This window comes from Larus michahellis, chromosome 3 (genome assembly GCF_964199755.1).
Source record: "Larus michahellis chromosome 3, bLarMic1.1, whole genome shotgun sequence".
Lineage (NCBI taxonomy): Eukaryota > Metazoa > Chordata > Aves > Charadriiformes > Laridae > Larus > Larus michahellis.
Genome location: NC_133898.1, coordinates 57,035,789 through 57,060,683, shown reverse-complemented (window position 1 = coordinate 57,060,683; position 24,895 = coordinate 57,035,789). Strand labels below are relative to the sequence as shown.

General features: G+C 38.5%; 1 protein-coding gene across 1 annotated transcript in view; it reads right to left on the bottom strand.

The window, feature by feature from the left end:
* PRKN (parkin RBR E3 ubiquitin protein ligase) overlaps positions 1 to 24,895 on the bottom strand; it is a 779,388-nt gene that overhangs the window by 286,263 nt on the left and 468,230 nt on the right. The window contains exon 7 of the mRNA XM_074580279.1: positions 7,561 to 7,697. Coding sequence (XP_074436380.1) covers positions 7,561 to 7,697 — 137 coding nt within the window. The remainder of the gene's footprint in view (positions 1 to 7,560; positions 7,698 to 24,895) is intronic.

The following is a 24,895-nucleotide window of genomic DNA, read 5'->3' as shown; positions in this document are numbered from 1 at the left end:
TCTTAAAGCCAATTAATTTCTAAGCAAGTTTTTTTCATTATCTCTTGTCCTTCATTATTGCTAACCAGAGTAAGCCTATGCACACTGTCATCTCCATGCAATTTACAAAAGAAATATATTGCAACAGAAGAACTAGTAAGAGATAAGGGAGAAAAACACCTATGGTAAGACATCTCGTGCTGAATTTAATTATGGCAACTCAGATTTTTGTAAGGATCACATGGTATGATTTCACTGTAGTTTTTCTCAGAGAAGAATCCAATGCCTGGCTCAAATATACAGCGGGATCAAGCTCTGTTTGTTCTATAGATTTTGAGGCTGTTTAGGTACAGAGTTGGCAATCAGCTGCTACAGAAACGGAGCAAAGACTTGAGGGAACTAACCTCAGACATGGCTGCTCGAACTTCACTCAGCACTGAAAATGGAAATGAAGGAGCTGTTGTGACTTCTAACCACGTCCTTTGAGCTAGCCTCACGTGCTCGTGCTAGTAAAGGAACACAAAAAACCACTTGATACACTGTCGGCTCATGCTTCTTTTATGCCCACAGTGAGAGGAGAATACAGACCACCATAAAAAGTTCCTCAGGAAAATGCTGCAAATTCAATTCAACTCTTGAGAGTAAAAACTGTGTGTATATGCTTTTAGTTCTCTTCTCTATCAAAGTTCTGGTTGGAGTAAACTTGTTATTACTTGAATGATGTCACGTTAGCTTCACCTGCTAGACCAGGGTAGATAGCAGTCTAGCTGCTTTCTCTGACAGGGTCCCAACAATTTTAAAAAATAATAGGGGGAGTGGACGATCTTTTGTCAACAAGGCTGTCTCCTCCAGAATGCTGCACAGAGCTATGCCACTTGTTCAGTGCACATACAGTCTTACAGAAAAAAATCTTTACCTATCTTAGCATATTGAACAAGAGATGCAGAAAGTTAAAGACGGGAAATTAGAAGAATCTACTTTTAAAACACTTTAGGGGTGAAAAAGAAGTAATATGTTCATGGGAAAAGCACTGTAATGAGACTGACTGCACTTGGGTTCCAACATAAACTCTGTCAGTGATCTCTTGTGTAACCTCTACATGATTTCTTCCCTCTGCTTCTCATCCCATGTTTTAACTACTCAAATAATAAGCCCAAAGGGAAAGATATTGCCTCTTACTAAGAAATATATACACCAAAGTCAATGGAGTATGTTCAAACTACATAAAAACATGCATACAGACAAAAAAACATACATACAAATGTGCATAATAAGATAGCTGTAATAGTATGAATATGAAGAAGGGAAATAATCCCTAATAAATACTTATTCTGCCCATAATACACAGGAAAGATATAGTCAGAACTAATGAGTAGGCTGAACATTTCAATTATCCTCATACAGGGGAATGATCTAAGGTTCACTGTTCATCAAACCAATGTATGTGTATAGTAGCTTGTATAATCTGCTTTTTATGAAGAACTTTTTGGGGTTGACAAGAAAAGGGTTTCCTCCTCTATAACGCCCTTCACCACTGCAGTCCTTGCGTTCCCTCTGCAGAAGGAGTAACCAGCTTCCCCTTGGGGACAATGAAAACAAGCACCTTACTGGGCATGCAACCCCTCTTTAGACTAGATAGTAGAATTCAGCCATGGGAAATTAATGATAGAAAGAGTCCAGGAAAGAGGGGGGGAAAAAAATCAGTTATTGCCAAATGCCCTTCCAGAAGATGCTCATATATCCCTTTAAGAATAGGAATAGACAACATCGTTGCGTATCTGCATTTTCCCTGTCATGGGCAATGCTGGAAAAAGAAAAATACAACTAGAACTGTCACCACAAATGCTCTGAAAACTGTAATTGCTTGTTTATTAATTCCCCAGAGTGGAAAAAACTTCTTCTAAGATGTACAATACATAAAAAATAAACAGCATTTCTCCAGCCTCCTACACCTGCTTCTGTACACTCAGATATTTCATACCAACAAGAAATTACAAAAAGTTTATAGCTGTCAAGAATTTAATACCCCCTAAATATTAAACTTAAGCATTTTGAAGAACTTCCTAAAGCTGTAAATGTGTGTGCCTTCAAACCCTTTTATTTTATTCCTTTAATAATACACTGCCATTTTCTGCATTTACTGATTTCCTAAGTTACTTCAAATATTTTTAATATGGGTTATTGGCGAACACAGATTTCAGAAACTGTTGACATAGAGAGGCTTCACAGCAGCTAAATCTTATTTCTTGTACCAACTGGTGCTCTCTTCCATTTTACGCCCCACAAAACACACCTTCCTAAATATAACAGAGATTTTTATCTATGATTCAAACACACTATTCAGAGTGATCAAATCAAATACAGTTTTCCTCCTCCCTTTGACTTGCAAACTTCGCTTAGGCTACCTATTTATTCTCCTGGGGGTTTTTTGAGCACTATGATTTTGAAAGATGATTCAGAGATTCACCACTGCATTGACTTCCCCCATAGGAATAAGAACATACTGTTATTATACAAATAGCATGTAATGGGGATAAAAAAATTAATCTCAATACATATGCCTCCTTAATCGTTCCCCAGAAGCTTTCTTGCAATGGAACATGGCTCTTAAGGCAATTTATTATACTTTAAAGCTTTAGCCCTTTTTATTAGCAGTTCCGTACACAAACTGGTGGTAATTTCACTTATTTATTTATGTACCTGTGTGGTAAAATCAAATTACTTCCAGATACAATAGTGCTTTACAGTCACCAGAACTGCATCTTTTATCCACATTCCTTTAAAATACGTCATGCATATGATTACTTGTAAGAAATAAACTGATGCAAAGACATTTTTGCAAAGTGCCTACAGCAGTGTAAAACCTTGCCTTTCCTTGGCCTCACCAACTTTTCTTCTATCAGAGATCTGCGGAAGTTTATTTTACCCTGGGGGCCAAGACCCATAGTGCTATTTTAAAAATGAAACAGTGTTCATAGGAACAGTATGTGTTTAAATGGGGCAATATATTGTATATTTGTATACAATTCCTGCTTTGAGGTAATGCTATGAGATTCTTTGCCCGCACAGTAACTAAATAACCATAAATGATCTTTCATGCATATGCAAATCTGTCCCTCTAAGCACCTTATTAATTATTTCAAAGATACTTGGAGGTCACCATTCATGGAAATTTCTATGCATGAAGCCTCATTAATACAAGACACCATACAGAGAGATGGGATAGATTTTTGTTGCCATTTAACAAGGGCAGAGAGAGTATAATCTGTAATGTTTACTTTTTTATTTTAATGACCAATGAAATTCAGCCAGCTCCTATCTGTAAGTCCTTGCTCTGAGCTGACACAGTGGGTTTGAATCACGGGGCTGCTGCCACACTGCTCTGAGCAGCTAATCCTACCAATGCACCAGTTCCTGTGCGCAGAGCTCTGGTCCTCAACGCTGGCTGTTCTCAGCTGGAGTAGTGCTGCCTGGCACTAGATTAGCAGCTAAGCACTAAGGAATTAATGTTGTTCTTCCAAAAATCACAGCAATGACACATTTTGTGTTGGAACAAAGTGAAGTTATGGCATTATCAAGGTGATATATCATAGCTCATCAGCTGAGATGATAGCCGCCTTCCTAACATGTACTATCTCCTGCTTAATTAGGCCACATAACAGAAATCAAAGGAAAGGAAGGGTATAACTGCACAAAATACCTGAACACAATGACAAAATGCATCTTCTGGTATATTTGTGCCGGGAAGCAAAAAATTAAACCTACTTGAGAAGCACTGTTTATGTGAAATCCCTAGATTCTTTCCAGCTCAAGTTATCATACACATGTGATAACACTGATCTTGTCTGTCACAGTGACCCTTTGCTGTAGCAGCTGCTGTTTATTTTTATTCTGTTGTGTGTCTGGTGCTTTCACCTCTAGATTGATCCAATAAAAGATATAAAAAACTTGCTATGTTGGTACACTCCCTTGATAAAAATCGGGAACAGTGAGTCAAATGTTAATGGAAACTGCGGGCTATGTTCATTATGTTACCTCTATTTTTGAAAAACACTAGAATGAACAGAACTAATTGGAAGTGCAAACAATTTAAATAGGCTTAATTACAAAACCAAACCCTCCTGTATAGTTCTAGGGCAACGTATGCACATATGCCTTGGAGAAATGGGCTGGGTTTTAAGGAAATCCATTCTTACATGAAAATGGAAAAGTAAAATAATTTTTACAAAGTCCAAACTCAGAACATTAGTATTTTCTGTTCAAGATACCGTGAATACTAATTCAGCATTAGTCTGTTATGTTTAAAAGTATATGTACTAATACAGACTGTTTTGATCTGTCTGTGCAACCTGGTCACCTACCATAACATAAATCTCATTACAGCAAATACGACTTTGTTTTGTATTCCTTTTAGAAGCAGGCTCAAATCAACATCTAACCTTTCAATAAAGCTCAGATCCAATATTTTTTGCTTTGAATCATGCTCTGTTAGAGATAACACTTATTAAACAAGTGTTGCCACAGAAAAGTCTTTTCTTGGCATGTCCCATGGTATTCATTCCTGTCAAGGGGAAATAATTTTAGGCTTCACTGAGGTAATTAGAGAAAGTTGTGTCAAACAGTGCTTTATCGTCCTCATATGTAAATACAAACTGAAAAGTGCAGTTGCAAAAATGAAGATTGCAAAATGCAATCTTATACTATTCACTAGGAATGCCATGATAAGTGGAAAAGCAAATCACATGATACTCTTCTGAATGTTTCTTAATTGAAGTCATTGCTGATGAAAGCTGATGGATCCATAGCTATGAAGGAAGCTAAAATCCTTTGTAGCTGAACGATAAGAGAGAAGGGGTTGGCAACTCAGGTATTCCTCTTCTTCACAGGCATGATGCAACTCGGCCTCATGACTTTCTCAAAGGACGAAAAATAGTCATCAGTGCCTAACTCAAATATAACTTAATTCTAGAAACAAACAAATCTCTTGCATACCAGAAAGTCAGGTTCAGGTAGCTGCAGAAATGAACCAGTGAAGTTACAACAGCACTGTTCAGATTCTCCATCCTGCAAAGCAGTCTGAAAGATAGTGCTTACAAATGCTTTTATTGATACAGAACTGATAACACAACAAAGAGAACTGACAGAGGTAGCAATCAATTTTAGGTCTAGATGGAGCATTTTTTAAAACCGTGAATACTCAGAAACTGTGACTGAGAACCTCTCCAACACAAAGCATGCCAGCACATTATAATGCCAATACTTCTTAAGAGATAATCGGGCTGGCTGTGAGCAAGCAGGTATGCCTAGACAGCACCATGCACCACTGCGCAGAAACACTAGCACAGGTCCTGAAGCTGTATTTGCCTGATCAGTCTTCATCAGCCTACCAGAAGCATCAAAGAGCCTGACCTACATCCTGTACAGACACTACTATACTTCCTTCCCTTCAGCATCATGATTCGGCTTCTAGCTCAAGAATCCCTGTACTGCACAGCACTGCACTGGGGCATGCCTAAACTATGCGCTTCACCGACACAGGGCAGCACATCCACAGAAATTTTTCCAAGACACATTCTTACTAACTGGACAACAGAAAGAGAAAATGTATTGCAATTGTATTATTATTATTATTACTACTACTAATACCAATACTACTATTAGCACTACTTTGATGTATAGTATTTTGAAAACAACTTTCTGATTTGAGGAGTTCTGAAACGATAAGGTTAGCAATATTTTAGCTTTTCCATATTTAGATATTTTAACATTTAAAATACAACACAGCTGAAGCTGGACTGGCAGCCACAGCTGCTTTTCCATTCCCACAGCTGAACCTATCACACTTGAACAGTAGAAGTACAGTCATCCTTTGTGCATCCTTGACTGTCTCCCTTCCTTACGTCTTTCTCACCTTTCAAAGACTGAAGTCATATCCCTGAGCATTTCAGCTCTGTCTTCTTGCATTTTCTCCTCATCCCATTCCTGCTCTGCTTCTACCACTCAATTCCCATAGTAGTCAACTTCAACACATAGAATAAAACTTCTGAACAACTGGAGTTGCAAGATACACGGAAAAATCCTAATACAAGTTTTGCGCAGCATGACCAGCAACGGGTTTACAGACAGAGAAGATGGAAGGGCCATCAGTTTAACATAGGAGCCTGAACTAGAGGAAGCGTTGTGACACTAGCCATGGCTGCAAGAAGGCCCACAAGAGAGGAGAAAGATGAGTTACCTGCTGCACCGTTGGGATAACTGATTAACCTAAGGAGCTAACAGGAGAACAGGGAAAATAAATGATAAATGGCGGGGGGGAAAGGGTGCATTCATCTCAAGCAGCTAATTAATTTGTGTGGGAGGAGAAAATGGATTACATTTTGGAGAAGCAAAGAGGGAGGCGGAGAGTACAGTCTGACCACACAGTACTACAGTATGTCAAGATCAAGGGAAGAGCACTGGGTAGAAAGTTCCTGTTAGGCTCCTCATGGCAAGTTTTCTAACATAACATTAAAAAGTGTTTTGTGCAGTATGACATCAGTGTGTAAACGCAGCAGCAGAGAAAACTGTTGGGGAGAAGTAAAATGAAACCCGGCAAGACAGCACATAAACAGCAATTTAATGAAAAGTGAACTGATGACCACTGCTAGATTGCTCTTGAAGCAATTAAAAATAGGTAATTTTAAATGGTTCTTACTAGTGTACTTTCAATATCCTCAATGCATGTCCTCACATTAAGTAAATATCACTCTCCTAAGAAATTTTGTCGATTTTTCTCCCATCTACTGATTTGAAACTGATTTGTCAGCCATTCAGGTAGCCAGGCAAATCCATCTTCTATGCAGCTTCTAATATGCTGGAAAATTATTCTAATACCAGTATACAGCACTTGTGACAAACATATATCCAAATATGCAAATTTAGCAACTGAAAAAATAAATTCTAATATATTTCTTCACAGTAGAATTTTTGAGAATTTTGCAGTCCATGTGCCAGTGTAATGAAATCAATTCTGAAAACACATCTTCCAGGTTCAGTGTAAGCTTTTGTTTAGTTAAGTCAAACGTTGTTTCCTACTCAGGTAAAACAGATAATCTACAGCCTTCTCAGGGTGATCTACATTTCATTCAATGAGGTGACAATTATTACCAATAACTTCATCACCAGGAAAGCTACTTGAAATTCCAATTGCAGTCCATTTTTATTAGTACTTGAAGACAGGCCAAAAAAGTTAACAAGTTAACTGAATTTGAAAGTGGAAACGTGGAGGTCAACGGCTTTTTTTTTTTAACCAGAAGTGTAATGCTATCCTCTGCTAGCCCTTCATGATTATCAAATACTAATGTGAAGAAAGTATGCACTTGCTTTTAAAAGAAATGCCCTTTGGAATCCAGTTAATTCTCCAGTTCACATGCTCAACAAGAACCACTTCAATATTCAAACGTTTTCTCCATGAAATGAAACAACTCCTACAAAAACGGTATAATTCCACAGATATACTCAAAAGTAATAGACGATTAAAAAAATCTTGCCCTGAAATCAAAACCACATACATTTTTAAAATGAAAATTAGCCAAAACATACCTACGCAAGGCAGGGAATAGCCAAGCTCCGGGTCATGGATGAACTGACGGTCATTCAGCATAGTCACACAGTACAAATGGAAGCAGTCTAGGCAAATGACATGGCGATGCACACACTGGAACACAAGCACAGGACTCCTGTTCAAAACAAAACAGTGAAAATGATGAACAAGGGCTGGACTGAACTCCACAAAAAGCTTTATTTCAAACCGCTAATTTTATAATAATTTTTCATTACTAGTACACAAGATCATTATGTACATAAAAACAGAATTTAGCCTGGCATATTGCAGCACTTTTAAAAATAGGTGGTTTCTAACATTAATTAGATGTGAGGAAAAGGAAGTAATTTTCTACTGAAAGCTGAAACTTTACTGAAAACTGGAACCTAAAGCAAGAAATGTGCTTTAGTAACAGAAATCCTTTGTCTGAGGTGAGGTAAGATAGTAAAACATCAAATGGTGTTAGGTAGGAGCAAACAGAAATATGACCAGCTAGGAAAGCTAAATAGGACTTTGTGAAGACCACCCTGTGCCTTCAGCGTCTCAAGGCAGCCATTGGAATGCTACATTGAGGGCATTCCCTTAGCAACATAATTCGGCTTCTGGTCAGACGCATGGGATTCAATTTGGGAGTAAGACACCTAAACTTCAATGCTATATATAAATACCTCCCCGGCATGCTAAACAAGAAATTCCCACTATAGCCAATACACTTAGTGGAGGCTGGAGCTGATCAGCCTCCAGATATCTACATTAGGATGAGCTAAATCACCTGCTTAGCTCCATTGTCTGTATGGACTAAATCTTCACAGACCATTACGGGAGATCAGACACCCACCACACATGCAGACACCTATATGGGGACAACTAAATATGGGTATCCCAAGCTTGACAGGACACTGCTCATGGAGATGCAGAGAGGAAACACTTGGAAAAAGTGAGGACAAACTGTTTTACTCCCGAGCTGGCCTGCACTTAGAAACCTTCCAGTGGTGGCCACAGCAAGGAGGGGCAGCAGCTCCCAAAATACTGCTCAGGACCAGTACACTGGAGGTGAAAGAGATGAGTAATACAGCAAATATTACACATGAAATGTGTCTTCACTGCAGGAACACAGAGATAAACCTCACGAGTTTAATATAAGTTAACTTCCACTCCTGATGGACATACCTTAACTGTCTGTTCCAAAATAATTACTATGACCCCTTTGAAAAATTTATGTGGTCTGTAAGTGTTAGACAATACTGTTTATCTCTTCTCCTTGAGGAGTATTACCAACCTCAAGTATCAATATTGGAAAAATAGAGAGAGATGCATTAAGCTGAAAAGAACAGTGAGATTCCCATTCAAATGCTGATCTACTTTATTTTTTTTGTCTGTGAGCAAACACAGATAGAAATGGGTTAAATGTTCATTTTTTTTTAGTCACTAGGACGAAAGAGAATTATTTTTAGAACTAAAAGGAGGAATTCTCACATATTCACTGTACTCCAGGAGACAGTTATTAAAATACAACATCAAATACAGCAGGACTTGTGATAAAATCATTAGAGTTAGCAATACTGCTATAGCTTCTATAAATCCTGCTAGAAGATGCTTTGAAAACCCACTGAAACAGTAAATCAGCAAACTTTCAATGTGTGAATACAACTCCAAAATGTAATCAATAATAATTTCAGATGCTGTATATAAGCATTTAATCTTCCATGAAAAAATGCTTTAGAGTTGCACATACTATAGAATTCATGGCAGTGTGTTGGTATCTCCAAAAATATAATCTCTGTGTTTTAAGGATTCTGTTGAATAAAGCAGCTTAAAAACTGAATTAAATAAAACCTCCCCATTACTAATCCTTATTAGTTGCCCGCTTGCTGCTCTGAATGCAACAAATAATAATTTTAAAAAGACAGCTGTAAGGCAAAATGAGAAGCTGATCTGTATCATTTTAGCTATGGATGGTCCCAAAATCTTTACAGAGAGCTGGAGGAGCAGTTATCTTGTCCCTATGGTGCAAAAGTCCCCATGGCTCACCAGTCAAATGTAACCTTAAGAAATCTTCTTGAACTGCACATATAATCAAATTTGCCTGTAGCTGTAATGGATATCTCTCCGTTAGCATTAATTGCTCATTTTTATTGTTTCAATACCTGAGTATCTTTTTAGTTTCATGGGAAGTTCCCTGGATCTAAATTCACACTTCTCTGATCTTCATTTCAAAGACAAAATATATCTTATGTGTGGGGAGAGATCCACAAGAAAAAGCCATCAAAAGTTGAGTATCTTAAAAAACCCAGGCTAGAAATGAAAATGGCATTATTACCACTTCCACCCAAACTTGTATGAAACCAAGACTAACAGCACTTCATTACACAAATGAACGACAACAATCAGATAGTAATGTAAATAATTTCTGATAATCAATTTTGCTTCTTAATATATTACAACTGTTTGAAATCAAACTATATTCTCCAGAAGGGGCACAGCCATATATGTACACATTTGAAGTGCATCTTTAGGAACAACATTAATGTTAAAATGTGCTATCTTTTAACACCATCAGTCTCACAAACAATGCATACAAACTAGATATGAGTCCAGGTTCTGACCGTGTCACAAAAGACAAGCTTAGCTTTCACAGCTATTACACCGTCTGATAATTCTGCAGCCCACAGTATCTGTGTCATAAGGCTTTGAGAAACTCAATCTGTATGCAATGCAGATTTATCCAAATTCATTTGGCATTGGAACAGTCACTGTGTTCCAACATTTGCAGATTTTGTATCTAAAGAAAGCGCTTTAAGTTTAAAAGAGAGCTAAAAGTTTTGTTCCTGAGATCAGTAAAGACGAAGATGTAGAGATTATGTTCATAATGCCCAGGTGAAGCTACTAAATACTCATTTAGGATAACCCCAGGAGTTATTAATAGGAGCCTTGCTTGAACCAAACACAATTTATTTTAGAAAGGAGTATTATGAAAGTCAAAAAATTTGCCATAGAATGTAACAAGGGCCCTTGCTCAATCTAACATAACAGTCTAGTAATGTAAATCTGATGTACATTTTAGAAGGTATTTCATAGGTTTCATTTCATTTACATAATGTGTTTGGCTGAATTAGGGGCTTCATGAGAATAATATATAAGAAAAATGTTTCTCACAGCAAGGGATAAATTGGTCCTTTTTGTTCGCCAATTAGGAATGTAACCACTTTTAAAAATTGAAAATCCAACATTACAATGCATCACAGAAAATTTCCATAATAAGTCACTCGCTCCCGTGCTCTGATTCCTTTTCATTAGAATTTTATCAGCATGCATTTACTTAAATGAAAAAGAAAGGAGAACCTAAATGTTTCTGCTTCATGTTATTACTGTCGGATAACTGTGTGGCACAACAACAGCATGGTTGGAAGCGTTATCTGGTCTGTACGCTCCTTCCTCCTTCTCTTACTGAGAAGCAGCAAGACGCAGATAATTCTCAGATAGACTGCAACAGTATACTGTCTAAATAAAGATAGCAAGACTTGATCTTGTTTAGATAAGCAGCCCACTGGGAAATAAATTGTTCTAGTATATCCCAAAATCTCATGACAGTTATTAATGTACTGAGAGTGAGTCCAATAGCTATGAATGTGAGGGGCTACTTAGCATAAGGAATTATTTGCAGACATAACAGTGGATTAATTTATTTATCTTTCAATGCCTACTGCAGAAAAATGTGAGGCAATTCGTCCCTTCCTTGGTCTTTACCCTACGTATTTTGAAAAAGGCTTGACTGAGTAAAGGTTAAACAGCCCACCACATATACCAGTCTATTATTTTTTAGAAAATGTGAGTAGCCATGGTCTGAAGCGCTTTGGAGCAAGGAATACATCTAAGCCTGTAGAAATCTCTGAAAAACATGTTGGACAAATCTGTGAAACCCTCTCGAGGTCATTTCTAGGTGACAGTTGGATTTTTCTCACCTCAAGCTCAAAATCTTAACCAAATAATAATAAAAAACCTTAGCAGATGTCCGTAAGGCTGCCTTGCTGGGATTACAGTCAGCGAAGCAAAAATAGCCATTTGGGATTCATTTCTGTGCGGTAAATAAATCTGAATGCACACAGTTATATCACAGCCTTTAACCCCACCTATGAGTGCTATATTTATCATAACACACTTCTGCATTTCTAATACATTTTTCCATGTTGGCAATCTTCTTGTACTTCAAAAAGCTTTCTATATAAGTACCACGAAACCATTTAATTTATAAATGGATCTCTATGCCGTTCCAAAATGAATCTGTGTTAACTTACAGGTCAGATCAATAAGCACCATTCAAGAAAAGATGAATCACTGAATAAAATGTGTAAAAAAAAAGAAAATATGGAAAATATAAACTTTGGCGACACAGACACTAGAGGCACTCTTCTACTTCATAAACAAAGTAATTAAACAGAAATACTGTCCTTGAGCAGCACTCAATCAGTTTTGGTTCTACCCTTGTAGCAGAACAAAATTACAATGCCTCAAGAAGCCAAATTATTCATTCATCACATGGCTTCTTCATAGAACTGTATGCAGGAAGAGCATAGTCTTCTAATTCATACAAAGCTGGTGCCACATCTGGATTTCCCGTCTATTGCACAGAGTCCACAGTCTTACTCAAAACTATTGAAAGAATTGCCTGTATGTAACGCTTTAAGTGCATGGTTTTCTTACCATGAAAATATTTCCAAGTACTTCCATTGAGAGTAGATTATCAAATTCCGTTAGAAATATGCTACTATTTATATAAAATATAAATATAGAAAATACAGAAAAATTACCACGGTGACTTCTGTTTTAGAACTGAGGCAGTTTGGAGGAAAGTATAGCAACAAATCCTGCCTGCTAACGAGCAATATGATATTACAGATAAATAGAAACAATGACCTAGCAATTGCAGACAACCTGTAAGTAACAATGCAAGCCACTAAATATTTAGACAAGGGTAGGCATTTGAAATGAGTATCAAGACCTTACAAGAGAAAAGAAACAACGATGATGTACTAAGAAAGAAATCTCACTGATCTGACTTTGCAGTCAAAATCCCACCTTTCAAGAACACACAGAAGTACATCCCTGCTTTCCCTTTCCTAAGGGACGAAAATAAATCTTTACATAGACTGCCAATTAAAGGAAAAACAGTATATGTAAATACAGTATTCTCAAAAAACTGACATACTAAATCCACTAAAACAACCAAAAGAATTCTGGTTTGTGTCTTTGATCAGTTGCCACACAACGCATCAAAGGTCATAAAGTCAAGGTTACGAACAGCATGAGACATCACTGTGCAAGCTTAAATTTTCTGTCTGTACTTCTGTATAAAAGTGTATTCTGACCCACAGCTGTTAACTTAAAGGGGCATTGGCAAGTGAAATCTGACCTACTTTCTCCTCTATTATGTTATATGTTTTCCTCTAAAATGTGCTTTCACGTTTCTTATTTCTATTGGAAAGCAGTACCAAGAGGCCAGAACCCAGGAACAGCCTGACAGTAATAAACCAGGATATACGAGGGAAGAACAGGCACGCTTAAAATTAGTGCACATGATGGCAAATGCTCCTTTCAGCAGTGCTCCTGTTAACTCTGTTGTTAAGGTTTTTTTCATGCTATGGAAGTGACACACATTACTGCCTGTAAAATCTGTAATCACTGTGGCAGGCAACAGCATCTGCCTCCTTAGGACACAACAAGGGAATTCTATGTTACATGTACTGGTACATTCATATTAGTACCCAGCATTAAATATGTGCTATGCTTGCTTACTCAGACACGCCTTGCCTGAGCTCTGTGTTCAGACAAAATAACCACCCTTGGCACTAACAGCTGAATCTTATGGTATCAAGAAATGGACAGTGATTAGGCTGGAGAAGAAGCTTTTCCTGTCATCTATCAGACTAGCTGTCTACAGCACTCCTCTGCACAGCAAATAACGGATAAATCAGTCATGGTTTGAAAGCAGATCAGTAGAACCTGCTCCTTTTCCTTCATCTGTGCTTTTAAAACCTCATTAATACTCCATTGGAGAGAAAAGGAAAATACCTCAGTAATGGAAGCAAAAGATGACAAACATGAAGAAAGGAAGCAGCTCAAAAGCTGCCCTAACCCAAGCCCTGATGCCAGTTGACAGTGGGAATATGAGAACAACCAACGGGACAGTGTAAGTGTGAAATGTCTTTGGTTTTCACAGAGCAGGGAGGACTTTGCATGAATGTGGTTCTTCAGAGCTCAGAGAGCCTTGGATCTGCTCTAATCCTTCCAGCAATCCCCTGGAAGCTCAAGGACTACCCTGGCATCAGGCTCACCATGATTTTTTAGACATGTATGCAACACATGCAGTAGGAACACATTAGGAATGGCAGAGCAGCCTCCTTAAATGTTAACACAGAACCTTTGCAGCTTGCTGAGCACCAGCTTTCTGTGAACTGGTTCCTCCATACTGGCTCTTCTGCAGGCAATGACCTCTTAGAGCCTATGTCACTTCTACCCTCAGTTGTTGCCACTGAGGTGTGGCAAATGCTTCTTTCCTGGATTTAAGCTGGCTCACAGCAGACTTTCCTCTCCCCCGAGGCAGCGCCCAGCTCACAGCCCCACAGGCAAAACTGCACATCGTGGGCAGCCTACACCAGCCACACAGTGCATTTTGCCCAAAGAGCCTCCCTTTCACAGGCTCCTGACTTTCTAACTAGACATACTTGACTGACAGACTAGGGACATACAGTCAGAAATCAACTTAGTTTGGTTTTCAGAAAAAAAAATACAAAAAAATCAGTGAGGTAACCTATGAAGTTGGGGAATGATGGGATATCATCATAAGAGGAGGAAGGGCTAACTTCACCTACACGAGCAGCCCCATGTGAACCTGCAGTAATTAAAGATGAATAAATAGAAAAAGTCAAAATGCCTTTGTACCCTACTGGCCTCTTATTCCCCTGACTGGTTGCTGAGCATTCCATTGATTTCTTCCAAGGATTCAAACCTTATTTAGCCTTACTGCCCACATCAATGCTAGTAAAATTAACACTGTCAGCAAATGTTCTTACACCACTGGAATGCCACTGTCTATGCTGTTAAATTGTTAGAATGGGCCCTGGCATGGTTTTAGGCTTGCCAAATAGCAAAGTCCAAAACAGTTCCTGGATGTAGTCCAGGGGTTACCATGTGCAACAGCAATCTCCATGTGGCCACTCTACTCTAAAAACTAAGAGAGTTTAATAGCACAAATTTATGGTAGAAGAGCTTTATTCTGGGACCCTTCTCTTAATACCAAAGCTTACCGAATTATTCTCTGTTTTCTTATTTTTAGACTCACACCTCCATTCCCAAAACCAAACCTTTCGAGATAGCCTGTGAAAATTATGTTGTCTGTAAATATATTTCACAGAAGAAAAGTCTCCCAACATGAAAGACAAGCAGAATCATGACCTCTTTTTGCCTTCTTGTGGATGCTGAAATCCCTGGAAAGACACAGGAGGAAAAGAATACTAGATATCATCTTAAGGGATGCTGTCATATTATCCTCTTCATTCCCTGGGACTCCAGGAGGGACTAGGACTGTTGGATACAGCATGTCTCCATTGTGTAAGTTTCAGTTATTCCTTTCCAGTGAGCTTTCAAAATACACCCTGGTGCATGAACTTTAAGATTGTGTCTCTTAACATGTATAGAAGAGAAGACTGGAAAACAAGGTAAGGTAGAGAAGTGGGGAAGGGGAAGAGGAAAGAAAAATGTAAGAGGGAACAGGAGGTAGAAGTGATAGATTAAGTGCATTTGCTCCTAGAGAATTATCTTTCACCACCTTAACTTTATGTTTTTTCTCATCTTTCTTTTCAAATATGAATATTCAATTTATGTTTTCATCCAAACAATAACTTGAGGGTGCTTCCCATTAAATGAGTCTTCAGTCTCAACCAAAGATATGATTATTATCTTATAAACAAAAACACCCTCAAGTTATTGTTATAATAAAGAGATTTCTTTATAGAAAACCACTTTTTTCAACTTCTCGCTATCGTTATAATGTACAGACGGTATTTTACCCTTTCCTCCTCAAGGCAAATACCTTATAGCATAAACGTCAAGCTGCAGTTATCTGAGAACACCTTCTACATCAGCACCTCCACTCAAAAGGAAGAACAAGCTTTGGGCTAGCGAGTCTCCTTGAATGCATTCTGACTTGGTAGACTTTAAGTGTACAAAGCAGTTAATTCCCCTTAATAGTCTAAAGAAAATAGTTTGCAACATCCACCAGAAAATTGTACTAGCAGTGAGGATGGACTGTTTATGTCATTTTTCTATACTGCTTACAACCTCTACCATAAGATAGTCATATTGTGATTTTTTTTTTCTGACCTTGTTATGGCCCTTGTCACAAGAACAAAGGTGGAATTTCAATGCCCAACATGCACACGGCTCTATGTTTAATTTGTTTCATTTGCCCCCTCCATCTTTTTCCCTACACGTCAACTTCCATTACATAGAAAAATAGGCGGAATCAACTTTCTAACAAGAAAAAAAAACAACATCCCACTGTCATGGTTTAACCCTAGCCAGCAACTAAGCACCACAATGCCATTCACTCACTCACCCCTGTGGGACGTGGAAGAGAATTGGTAAAGTAAAAGTGAGAAAACTCATGGGTGGACAAATTATTACAAAGTTTGGGAAGTATCAATTCTGAATTCGTAATTGAGCCAATAAAAAAAAAAGCAGAAAATTCTAAAGATCTACAGAGATTAAATTCAACTCAAAAGAGGATTCTGGAAGTTCAAATAATTTTATGTGCCTCTTTCCTGTTTAATTACTCAGCATACATTTTCATTAGTTTTGTACTGACTACTTGGAGGCTGGCTGTTCCTCTTTGTGCCTGTTCTTTCAAGGAATTACAGTATATATTAGGATTCAGGTAATCTACTGCTCTTCCTACAGGAGTACTCAAGGAAAAATCTTCTCCCATTTGTCTACCCAACCTAATAATCTGTGTAACACTTAGGAAGACTGACGTTCATCCAAATATAAGTTTGCATTTCTATAGGACTATTCAATTCCAGATCTTGATACCCAAATGATGCACGGAGTACAGTAAAAGACAAATAGGCACGCATGAGATTTATCCTTCTTCTAAATTTACTGAATATAGTAAGAATGGAAGCAAGGGTATTCACAATATTGCTTTAGAATATCAATCTCTGACTATCCTGTGGAAGCTGTTTGTGATGCTAACATGAACTGACTTCTGAAAGAAGACACATTGCAAGAAATAAATTTGTGGTGGCCATTTCCTCTGTTCTCCAAGCACATCAGGTTTTTACTTAATGCAATACTATTCACATAAATTTCAAAGAGCTTATATGAAGACAATTACTGGAAAAAGAATGTGCGCAGCAGCGCATGTATCTTGGGAACCCTCACAAATACTTCATTTTTGCCCATTTTTTCCTTGTTTTGATGAAGTGGTTCACTTCCCCCCTTGGCCAGTCATGTGGACTGACACAGGGGCTGGGAAAAGATTGGATTTTTGATCTTACCCCCTACTTGTCCTCATTGAACGTTTGGTCAAAGAGAAGGATGCGGCAGGCAAACTGCAACTTTCACGGAGGGGATATAACAGCCATAATTGTCAGCACTCATAAATAGTTTTGACTTCTCATATTTATCTACAGATTTCCCAGAGCACATAGATCATTCCCACAGAGACTATTCATGTTCACTCTTCTGTTACACTCTCTCTCTGTTAGAGGAAGCAACCTGGCCTTGGGAGAAAAGACAGGTTATGGGTAGAAACTTGATACGTACCCCAGTAATTTCCGAGAAAAACTAAGATGAATAAGTTCAGAAATATTAACAGGCATTTACTAAGGTAAGTTTTCCTCTGCCTTCAATTTCCTTTTGACAACTCCCTCAACATGCCATACTTGCTGCATCTCAGCTAGGGTCTAGATTACAGTCTAGCTAACAGGAAAAAAAAGGACGAGTAAAAAGAACACGGAAACAGAATGGAAAACAAGCAAATCAAAAATTTAACATAATCAATCAAATTCATTTAACATGTGAAACAATATCCAGGAGATGTCTTGCAATCATCATGGATAACATCATTACTTAGCTTCATGGCCAGCCTATATTCATTCACAAGCTGATCAAACCATAAATTATATACCTAAATCTTTCATCACAAATGGTAGATTTCTTCCATTACAATGCCAAAGAGCGTGTGTTTGTACAGAGCATCTAAGACCTGGCTCAGCCCTAAGAATCTGTACACCACTAAAAAATGTCAAAGGAATACATTCAGACTCTGTGGCAAAACCCTTCCTGCTCCTTCTTTTGTTCAGGCTACAAAAAGAGATACAGTATTTCTCAAAACATATTGACAAAATAAACAAACAAATGAGCATCACTTATTTCAAAATGTAGGACAAAATAACAAATGCTTCCCAAAATAAATGTTTGTGAAGTTACTGCATTTTCTCTATTTCAAATTATAGAACAGTACCTGAAATAAATGGCAACCCCACCTTATTTAAAATGGTTTTTACCAAAGATCATTGGAAATTGGATCACTCATCAATCCCTACCTTTTGCTTTTAAGTGAAACATTCAAACTATTGTACTTTTTCTAATCAGTTGAAATATTATATATGAAAACTGTACTCCAAGCTATCAGAACACCAGTTGAGCCCCATGTTGGGCGCCATCATTAATTAACTTCAAACAAAGAACTCCAAAGGCATGATATAACATTTTGCTTAAGAACAACGTGATAAGAGCATCTGTCGTTCCTTTCAGTGGCCAGTCCATCCCAAACCACAATAACCCTTAAAATTTACTTTAAAGTTTTAAAGTTTTACTTAAAGTTTTTATACACATAAGCTTTTTTAAAAATTAGTGTTGTTTAAAAGAGACAGGACATGTACCTACTTACTTTCAACAGAAACACCCAGGACATAGGGGAATAGCTTGATCAGATTTTGGTTTTTAATTTAGATGCTATGTAGAAATAACCTCTGGGATTAAGATTGTTCATAGTAAAAAATAAACATTTCTTTAGGATGTTAGTAATTAAGAGAAAAGTAGACTAGTTAGACTGTGGGTTGTAGATTCTGACAGATAACATAAGGAAAAAACTGGAACAGAAAAATGCAGATTCCCTACCTCAAATCTCTGCACTGCATTATCTTCAGATAGAAACCTCTTAGAGATGGTAAGGAAAAATATCTTTTTAAATTAGGGAATCTCACTTCTTTATTCCACTTCAAAAAAATCTAAAAGGCAATATGGTATAAGGCTCCATTCGCAGAATGGACTGCAAGAACTTCTATGGGATATTAACTTCCATATCTTAAGTTACGACTCATAATAGCTCATGCAAAACATTATTCAATTACACTATTATCAAGCTTACGTGTAACAATACTCAGAAAGGAAATGCCAATGGATGTTTGATACTTAATTTTTAAGTAACTCTAATTCATCTGTTTTCTAGCATATATATATTTTTCTGCCAAATTCTAGTCTCACAAAGACAGAAACTTTTCTGGTAATGAAGAGAGCCTTGACATTTAGTGACGAGAAATGGAGGGCACATTGTGAATGCAGCTGTGCAAATTACGTTAGCAAGTAGGGCTAGTAGAGTACAAACTTTTCTGAAGTCATACACCCTGCTCTCAATGTCATTTCATGTCTTGGAAAGTAGTTCATACAGAGATTTATGCTTTCTTCAAGAGAAAGAGTGTTGTACTATGCTCAGCATCACTCATTTCCATATGGATGGACATAGCATACACTTTGATTAGCACAAAAATACTGACTGAATCTCGTAGGAATCTGGTGTTGCGTCTCTGAAGATACTACAGAAATGCTTTTCGTTGCAGCAAAGAAGCAACTAATATCACAGCAACAAAAATACTATACTGGACACTGGCAGGGAAGTTACCAAAATTACTAACAGAAAAGTTAAGGTTTGCCACTTCTTTCCTAGGTCTGATTCTGTTTTTATTATAATCAATAGCTGAGATGTCATTGACTTTAGCTGACCAAAATTTGGCCTTGCACTTTTTTTGAAAAACTACAAAGATATAATTCAACGTGAAATATATTAATATATTAAATTGACAGGGGCAGACCAGGTGTTTTAATCACATCTAAAAAATTTAATTGCACAGCAGCTGCATACAGAAAACATGTTTGCACCTTTCCATCTGCTTAATTTTTCCTGGAAAACATTCTGCTTTAGCGTTCGTTAGACATCTCTGTATTTTCAAGTGAAGGAAGACAGTTCTGAAATAAAATTAACTGATAAATGTTTTACCGACATTTCCTTGTCTGTCAAAATAGTACCTTTCTCCCTCAACCCCAAATACTATAATGAAGGTCTTGCTCATACCACTTATTCAGGAGTTTGGTGGACTGGTTAAGGCCAGTGAATCTCACTGCTATGCTCTTTCTGACCTGATTTAGAGTTCAGAATCAGAGAGAATAGAAGTTCATCAGCCAAGTTAAAGCTGGAAGTGCAACCAGGCACCATTTGTAGGATGCTTATGCTACTAACTACACCAGGCTTCCTAGCAGTTACGTCTTCTGCTGAAAGGGTACTGGAGCTGACTCTCCTTCGTTCCTCCTTTGTGTCAACTTCATAATTCCCTAGCAATGCTCAGACTGTGAAGGAAAAGGTGGGAGAAAAAAAAGAAAAAAAAAACCAACCCTGACAAATATAACCCTTGAAATGACAGTTACTAGGAATACTAGAAACATTCAGCAATCCAAGCGTATGGATTCAGTTCAAAGCTCTTCCAGAAACTGCCAAGCCCTGTGAGTCTGACTGATCTCCCAAAGAATGTTCAGGCCAACTCTTATCAAAACTGGCTCACACGTTCCCAATTATATAATGTACCAATTACATTTCCCATTCTCTCTTACATTAGCTAGCCTGACAGTGATCTGTTCAGCCACACGTGATTCATCAGGTTTGCCCTCTGTTTCTAAATATGAGCTACAGAAGAGAGAAGCCCTTGAACCCCAGCCTGCTTTGGCAAAGTGTGAGAAGTCAATGACATTTCCTTGTCTTGTGGCATCAGAAACCCGGCAGCCTCCTGGCGCTCTGAATCACCACACTACACGTGCTCAGCTGAGTGCTGGAGCCACATGGGTTTTATAAATAGTGCCTACACAGGGATTCAGTGTACTTGCGCAAAGGACCTTTTTATTTGGGGGTTGGCCTCACTACAGACAGCCTTGTTACCAGGGGTGAAGTTTATCGGATTAGAAGCAACGCTGTTAGTATTCAGGACACATTTCCAAGTGCATATGACATGTCAGCTGCTTACATATCTTCCAATTCTGCTTCACATACTCCTTTTAAAGTTAAACATGAAGTGACAGAAGTGTAGAAATATCTGTGTCCTGCACTATGTGAACATAACAGCTAAAAAAACCACCTTGACATGCCAGCTGACAAGAGAAAAAAAATCCCTGACCTCTGCTGAGGCATTCTGATTTTCCTAACATCAACTACTTGTAACAGAGAGGAGAAATGAAAATACATAATCATGAACTCCACAATTAAATATATATATATATATATATAAAGCATGAGGAATTTTGTTTGCATACCCCCATACACAGCTTCAGTCTTTGCTCCTCTTTCTGTGTCTGTACAGCTACCCATTCTACTTTACAGAGACATGCTGGAGATCTAAAAATAGGGCTACTTAGTTGTTTATTTCATGTATTTGTAGCTATTTTCTTTTAAAAGATATTTTCCATGACAGATACAATGCTTTCAGCAGCTAGTTCTTCCGCTGTTTAAATAGAGTATTCCCCACAGCAACTCCTTTTCCTCCAAAATTAATTCCCTACTTTGTTTTTCTTCCTCTGTCCTTGAGATTTTTCCTTCAACATCTCTCTAGTTCTACCTTCAGCTATCATTTCCAAATCAAGGTCAGCTTGGTCACCCTGGTTTCCTGTGGGACCAGGAATCTTCTTCAACAAAAGAGGATGACCCTCCCATAAAAGTGATGCTACATGACATTTTTCCTATTAGTCTGATTTTGCAATCTGTATTAACCGTACAATCTCCAATTTCTAGAAACACAGGGGCAACAGGTATAGATTCATTTATGATAAACACAGCACGTTGTACATTGCCAAAGGATTTCTTCTCAGTGTTATTCACGTCTTAATTTTACATTCAATTAACCACCAAGAAACTTTTGACCTTTTAATATTCAATATTTGAGAAGTTATATGATGAAATAAGACCTTTCGTTTACCTAATAGTTGGACGATGGGGTTGGTTATGCTTCAAATGCATGCTCTCGGAGGTGGTGGGGGGGAGAGCTGCTGCTCTTTAAAAGCTACACGTGCCCACATGACCTTCAACATCCTGCACATGCCGTGAATTGCATGGGAGACATTTGTTATGTACCTTGAAAGGTGAAGAGCTTCAGCAACCTTGTCAAGATTCTTATCTGTACTCAGAGGATGGGGCCTAATTTTAATCTTGCTTAGTTCTGCACTAATCAGAACTGACTACACACTGAGGACAGTAAAACTGGTCAACTGTAAAACCTGTGGGAGATCAAAATTTTGTGGCAAAACAGGTACTTGCAACTCTCTCGCAGTGTTTCTCAGATACTGGGTCATGATCCCGAGAGAGGTCACAATCAGAACAATCAGAAAATTGCAGCAAAAATGTCACCTCATTTATAATGCAAAACAAATAAAATTAATGGAACACTTTTCAGGAGGCTAAAACCTTCGAAGTCAGGTGTCACAGGTAACAGCAGTGCACATTTTTAAGATAACACAAAAGAAGGCCTATTACAAAAATACTTGTCTTGAAATTGGGCAAATGGGCCATCTGAGAAGTTTGAGAAATTCATCCCTAGCCATTTCATCCAATTTACTAATTTTTCATTTATTATTTACTATATTTATTCATATAACCACCTTATATTCTAAAAGGTCAGTATCCTTATCTGTCATGGATATTTCAGAAAAGTCTAGCTGAGATAAAGCTAATGTTCCTGTTCCTGGGAAGAAAACGCCTTCAAATGTTTTCTGATAATCATATTAATGCTCCACAGTGGAGGTGATACTTAATCACCCTGGCAACCAACTGTGTGTAGTGCAGTTGCCAAGTGAAATGGATGAAGGTGTAACTTCCAGACCCAAGTGACAGAGGAGCAAAGCGGGAGAGGTGCTCTGCTGGACCTCATGCTTGCAAACAATGACAGGCTTATAGGGGATGCAAGGGCTGAAGGCAGCCTTGGCTGCAGTGACCATGAGACAGTGGAATTCTGGATCCCGGGAGTAGGGAGCGGGGCAAAATGCAAGATTACAACCCTGAACTTCAGGAGAGAAGACTTTGGCCTCTTCAAGGATCTGCTTGGAAGAGTCCCATGGGATAAGGCCCTGAAGGGAAGAAGGGCCTAAGAAAGCTGGTTAATACTCAAGGATCACTGTCTCCAAGCTCAAGAGTGGTCCTTCCCAAGGCCAAAAGTCAGGCAAAAATGCCAAGAGGCCTGCATGGATGAACATGGAGCTCCCAGAAAAACTCAGACATAAAAATAAAGTATACAGAAGGTGGAATCAGGCTCAGGTAACCTGGAAGGAATATAGAAGCACTGTCCAAGCATGCAGGGGCACAGTTTGGAAAGCTAAAAACTACCTGGAACTGAATCTGTTGAGAGATATCAAAGGCAACGAGGAAGGCTTATATAAGTGGCAAAAGTACAAACTCTTGCACTTGGGGAGGTGCAATAACCCCAGGCACCAGTATATGATGGAAGCCAACCAGCAGGAAAGCAGCTTTGCAGAAAAGGTCCTGGGGTCCTGGTGGACACTGAGTTGAACATGAGCCAGCAATAAGCTCTTGCCACAGAGAAAGCTAATGGTATCATGGGCTGCATTAGAGGGAGTGTTGCCAGAAAGTCTAGGGAGGTGATCCTACCTATCCCTCTAGTCAGCACTGATGAGACACATCTGGAGTGTTGGGTCCAGTTCTGTGCTCTCCAGTACAAGAGACACATGGAGCTACTAGAGAGACTCCAGCAAAGGGACATTAAAATGATTAAGAGACTGGAGCATCTCTCATATGAGGAAAGGCTGAGAGAGCTGGGACTGTTTAGCCTGGGGAAGAGAAGTCTGAGGGGGAATCTCATCAATGTATAGATATCTGAAGGGAAGGTGTAAAGACGACAGAGCCAGGCTCTTTTCAGTGGTGCCCAGTGACAGGACCAGAGGCAATGGGCACAAACAGACGCACAGAAGCTTCTGACTGAACATAAGAAGAATCTTTTTTACTGTGAGAATGATGAAGAACTGGCATAGGTTGCCCAGAGAGTTTGTGGAGACATTGGAGACGTCTCCATCATTGGAGACACTCAAAAGCTGTCTGAAAATGGTCCGAGTAACCTGCTCTAGATGATCCTGCTTGAGCAGGGGGCTGGAACAGATGACAGATGACCTCCAGAGGTTCCTCAACCATTCTGTGATTCTGTGAATGAGATATTACCATACAGTAGAACAAACAAACAAAGCTAAAAATTACTACATTTCATGAAAGTAATGCAGACTTGCATCATTCATTAATAAAATGTGACTAAGTCTAACTAGCTAGCTGACTAACAGAAGATTGCAACCCCAAACTGAGGAGTGTGCACAAGGGGTGGCTGGGCAACGTACGTTTTAAACAAAAGAAAGTTATGGGAGAGGATTATTTTATTTTGTTCGTGTTGGGATCATATATACTAACTTCAGCAAGCACAGTATCCTTTCCCTCCCATGAGAAACAAAACTGCTTGCAGGGCTCCTCTGTACCCTTGTTTAATCTGTGACACTGCAATTGGAATTTGTCACTCTAGGAGCTACATCTGATGTTACAGCCTGAAGCGGAGCTAAACCAAAATAAACAATCTGCTCCATTCTGCTTAGACTAATACGACAGTGATGTAAGCCCCAGCACAGTGGAAAATGCATAAATGGGCTGCCACACAGCACACACACACGTAAGAACAGCAACACAGCTCAGAAGTTTTTTTACTAGTACACACTGGGTGAAAGAAGCCTTGCTTGGACTTTGGCTTTGCTATGCAACAGTATATTTTTGTGTGTGTGTGAATGTGAAAAGTACGCTTATTATTTTGAAAGGCTCTAGGAATTTTCTGCTGCACCGAGACAACATTTTTTCCTCAAAAAAAAAAAAAAAGAGAGAGGTCCAGTCAAGTATTTGCTTCATCAAAACTTGTGCAAAGTTATTAGGGTGGGAGAGTGGAACAGGATTATTTTATCATAAACATCCCACAG